The sequence below is a fragment of the Triticum urartu genome, chromosome 3A (genome assembly GCF_056163025.1).
Source record: "Triticum urartu cultivar PI428250 chromosome 3A, HENAU_Tu73, whole genome shotgun sequence".
NCBI classification, from domain to species: domain Eukaryota; kingdom Viridiplantae; phylum Streptophyta; class Magnoliopsida; order Poales; family Poaceae; genus Triticum; species Triticum urartu.
Window position 1 is genome coordinate 440,828,504 of NC_141875.1, and position 5,023 is coordinate 440,833,526.

The window sequence follows — 5,023 nt, forward strand, 5'->3', positions numbered from 1 at the left end:
CTCAATGGGCTACACAAGATGCCCCATGAGTGCCTTAAGATAACTACGTCACGTTGAACGTCATCAGGTTGTGTAATTATAACGCCGTGTAAGTTTTTTTTGTGAACAAACTTCAAACATCATCACAAAGCAAAGAACACGAGAAGTAGTAGAAACTACATCCGTATTTATAGACCACCTAACAAGGACTACAACCATTGAAACGAGCCGAACACGTGCCACTCTCATCGTCTCTCCTTCACCGAAGTCGGACAAATCTTGTTGTAGTAGACAACCAGAAAATCATCATACAAAGACCCCAAAGGACCAGTGCACCAGAACAGCGCAACCGTGGCCGATGAAGAGAAACGTAGATCGAAAGGATCCAAACTGTAGATACACGAGCGCAGACGAACGAAGACATTATCCAAGTAGATTCACCAAATACAAAACACCGAACAAATCGCACAAAGACACACCTCAACATGGCCTCCGACGATGCTAGGCGCATGATGGGGACGGGCTGGCGGAAAGAACTTATTTCATATTCATCGAGCCGTTTCCACCTCACCTTCGACACAAACCTTTCACAAACTCAGAAAAACACCTAAAAACAAAGTAGTAGCCCTTCCACCTTTTAAGAGCCAGAATCCCACATGCCTCCATGGCACTACAACCATAAAAGACAAGGCAGCTCAGTGGCGGCACCAACTGGATGTAGTCGCTTGTGGGGAGTGCCACTGTCTTCGCCTCTCCCTTACCGGAGTCGGACAAATCTTGTTGTAGTAGACAGCTGAAAATTTATCATGCACAGGCCCCAAAGGACCAGCGCACTAAACAGCGCAATTGTCGTCGATGAAGAGAAACGTAGATCGAAAGGATCCAAACTGTAGATACACGAGTGCAGACGAACAAAAACATGATCCAAGTTGATCCACGAAAGACAAACACCGAACAAATCACATGAAGACACACCTTGACATGGCCACCGATGATACTAGGCGCATGGCGGGGACGGGCTGGCGAAAAGTACTTATTTCATCTTCATCGAGCCGTCGCCACCTCACCTTCAACAATCAACACAAATCTTTAACAAACTCAGAAAAACACCTAACAACAAAGTAGTAGCCCTTCCACCCGTAAGAGCCGGAATCCATCATGCCTCCATGGCACTAAAGCCATAAAAGACGAGGCAAGTCAGTGGCCGCACCAACTGGATGTAGTCGCTTGTGGGGAGCTGAATGGGTGCCACCGTCATCGCCTCTCCCTTATCGGAGTATGATAAATCTTGTTGTAGTAGACAACTGGAAAATCATCATGCAAAGGCCCCAAAGAACCAGCGCACCAAAACAGCACAATTGTCATCGAGGAAGAGAAACGTAGATCAAAAGGATCCAAACTGTAGATACATGAGTGCAGACGAACGAAGACATGATCCAAGTTGACCCACCAAAGACAAACGCCAAACAAATCACGTGAAGACACAGCTCGACATGGCCTCCGACGATGCTAGCCGCACGGCGGGGACGGGCTGGCGAAAAGTACTTATTTCATCTTCATCGAGCCATCGCCATCTCACCTTCAACACAAATCTTTAACAAACTCAGAAAAACACCTAAAAACAAAGTAGTAGCCCTTCCACCCGTAAAAGCCAGAATCCACCATGCTTTCATGGCACTAAAGCCATAAAAGACGAGGCAGATCAGTGGTGGCACCAACTGGAGGCGGAGAATCCCTAGTCGGGTGGGAGTCGCTTGTCGGGAGGAGTAGAGGAGAAAAGCGGTAACACCGTGTAAGTTGTAAGGCTGGTCATAGTGGAGAGTAACAGTAACATATTATGTTACTCTAAATACATCTCTTCTCATTAAATACATGCCACATAAGCAAACTTGTCTTAGACTGCGCTATGTTACTAGCTAAATTACTCCCACTATGACCAGCCTAAGCACGTAAATCTTTGGTTAGGAACTTGCAATTGCAAAGTTACAGGTGCAGCAGCAACTATGATAAAATGACGGACGGTTTCTACGGAAATCAAGTTACGGGATGGGTTGTCAAAAAGTGATTAGAAATCAAAGACAGATGGGCCCACCACTAGAAATCAGAGGGGAAGCTGATTTGTGGGAAGATGAGTCTGGAAGTCCAATCCGTGGGTGCTATCCGTAAGTGTAGCATTTTAGATAAAATGACCCTGAGAAGAAGAAAAAACTACTCTATGATAAAATGCGTCTGCCTGATCGACCTGAAGGAACAAAATTCCAGTGCTCGGGCTCAAGTCAACCATGTCCACTGGATCACACGGACACTCCGTATTGAGGCAACGCTGAACTAAGCCAGGTACTAGTAAGTAGTAACAAACCTCTGTGTGTTTGCTAGTCTGACATGATTTGAAGCAACATGTCGTTCCACGCATCGACCGGCCCGGGCAGACACCAGTGGATGCAGTCGTTGGCGAGTACCCGCTTCTCTTCCGGCCAGTGCCCGTACCTGCTCGGGTGTCCGTCCGGCCGCAGCAGCATGGCACCCGTCGTGTCCATGAGCACCATGTCCACTCCCGCCACCGCGGCCGCTTTCTCCGCCTCCCTGAACTCCTCCACCTGCCCCGTGTAGAAGTCGAGGTCCAGGTCACCCATCGTCGTCTCGTTGCTCCGGTACGGCTGCGTCCGGCGGCAGTCCCCGCCCTTGTCCCACGACCCTCCCTCGAAGTGAGACATCGGCGACAGCGTCCGCACGATGACTTTCGCCTTCACGCTGCCGTGTTCGTTGATGGCCCGAAGCGCTGTCCGGAACGCCATCCGGTGGGAGTAGCGCAGCGTGAGGTTGCTGGTGATATTGAGCGCGACGAAGCTGCCGCCGACGAGCTGCCCCCTCTCGTAGAACATGGACTGGCGCGTGAACCAGTTGGCTCCCGAGAGGATCACATAGTCGAACCCGGCCACGCCGGACAACCACCTGCCGTCGGGCTCGTCGAGGTAGAGCTTGAACACACCGGAGTTGTTGTCCGGCTCCTCCGTCCTCACCAAGAACGGAGACCAGATGATTTTTACGGTGAAGTTGTAGCGCTCGTAGTGCATTATCTTGATGGGGTCTGTCCTCTCGGTCAACTCCTTCGGCGACGCCACCTGCCACCCAGCGCGCGCCGCCGTGGACATTAGTTAGTACCCGAGCCACCCATGCAAAAATGGATTCTGCTTTCTATGTAACGTACCTTGGACAAGAGGCAGAGTAGGGACTGCATGTGGTTCCTGGCGAGTGAATCCCCTGCGAACGCGAGCGTCTTGTTCCCGACGAGCCGGAAGAACTTGTCGGCGTCAAACCGCGGGAGGTCGCACCGGCTCGGCTGCCACCGCCACCTCAGGAACTCCAAGTCCGGCCGGCCGTACTTCATGCAGTTCTGGTGCTCCTGGATGTAGGAGCACGTTTCGTTGGTGTAGTGCGGCGGCGTGTCCGCGTCCGGGACCCACTCGCCCTGGAAGATGTCGCACTTCGGGATCCGCGAGAAGTAGGACCCGTAGTAGGGGAGGTCGGAGTAGCTCAGGTACGGCACGCTGGTGAAGTAGGACAAAATGATGAGGGCCGAGAGGAACACGGTGGCAGGGACGAAGAGAAGCTTGATGGGCAGAACCATGGCGAGCTGTGGGCGGTAGTCTGATGAGTGTGCACTTGGTGATTCAGAGTACTTAAAGTGTCCCCACACTTGTTTCGAGGAGCTCATAAATGTTAGTACCATAAATGGAGGTACTAGTATTAGAATATTGCATCTTATATTTCATTTGTTTGGATTCATTAGTTTTTTGAATTTTAAGCCTAAGTTTGATTAACAAAATATCCTTTGCTACTTCCTTTCCTCAGTACCGGTGCATTAGGTACCTTAAGATAACTACCCCTCCGTCCAGGTGAATAAGTTATCTTTCGTTATGCACCATGACTAAGAAGTGAAAAACAAAAGAATTTAATGTTTATTTGTTAATTAATAGCATTGCATGCAATGAACTAACCACTGCATGTCGTGTTTGGTAGTCTTGAGTTATTGAAAACATGCACGCCCACATCTTTTATTGATTGATATGTCAAGAAATAAAAAAACGAAATGGGACTTAATGCACCGCGTCTAAGTGTTTTGAGATTATTTAGTTTTTGTAAAATGATTTATACACCTAGACGGAGGGAGTATAGATTTATTGTTTATCCACCGTGACCAAGGCAAAGGAAAGAACGAGATAATTTAATGCTTATTTGTTAATTAATTCTATTAACATGCAATGTACTGGCCACGGCATGCCATGTTAGATAGTTTCAAGTCATTTAAAGCATACACGCCCCATGTTTCTTATTGATTGATTCCTTTGTTCATGGCAAACAAACAGAAACAAGATGAGAATTAATGCGTCGTGCCTACACATTTTGAGATTACTTACTTTTTGTAATGTGTCTAATGCAGCGGTACAAGGGGAGTAATATTTTTTACTAACTTGTAGATAGGTCCTACTCCCTCCATTACAGTTTGTTGGGCGTATCTCGCGTCGCTTTGGGCCCAAGGTGCGGTGTGATTGGCAGGAAATAAGGAGCAAATAAGAAACCGATTCCCACTTGCACTCATGTTCACACTTGCATGCGCTGCACAAACCATTCATGTTCCCACTTGCATGCGGTTGAGGAAGAGAAACGGAAGCAGCCTAATGTGCCCCAATTAATAGAATAGTTAAGGAGCCGCGCCCTATTTCCATGGGATTGTGAAAAAAATCTGGTTTTGAAGAGGCGCCCAACAAACTGTGATGGAGGGAGTAGTGTCAATGTTATTAATGTACTGACAGATTGCAACTTTATTCTTCTTAATCTCTATCTAGGTTTATTAGGCCCCATTAAATTTTAACTATAGATTTACCTATAGCAAAATCGCTACATGGTTTATGTGTGGCTAGCTGCGAGCCCTTTAAAGCCATTTGCTGCTTCTAGCTCAATGCCCATGGGGCCATGTTGGCAGCTTTATCTTAGTGAGTCCTCATCTGCGAGATAGTGTGCTTGTGTGTGGGCAACATGCTGT

General features: G+C 48.0%; 1 protein-coding gene across 1 annotated transcript; it reads right to left on the reverse strand.

Annotated features, from left to right (window-relative positions):
• Positions 1 to 534: 534 nt before the first annotated feature.
• On the reverse strand, positions 535 to 3,613 carry LOC125548472 (protein trichome birefringence-like 21). The gene is made up of 2 exons (XM_048712059.2): positions 3,188 to 3,613; positions 535 to 3,101 (listed from the first exon to the last, which is right to left on the reverse strand). Exons 1-2 carry the CDS (start codon positions 3,605 to 3,607, stop codon positions 2,352 to 2,354), a joined length of 1,170 nt encoding a protein of 389 aa, XP_048568016.1. The 5' UTR covers positions 3,608 to 3,613; the 3' UTR covers positions 535 to 2,351.
• Between the last annotated feature and the right edge of the window lie 1,410 nt (positions 3,614 to 5,023).

What these genes read in the sequence shown, in the direction of transcription:
- LOC125548472 (XM_048712059.2), bottom strand. Translation starts at nt 3,607, where the DNA reads ATGGTTCTGCCCATCAAGCTTCTCTTCGTCCCTGCCACCGTGTTCCTC. An exon ending in TACTCTGCCTCTTGTCCAAG is followed by an intron (nt 3,102 to 3,187) that starts GTACGTTACATA and finishes GCTGGGTGGCAG; the next exon opens with GTGGCGTCGCCGAAGGAGTT.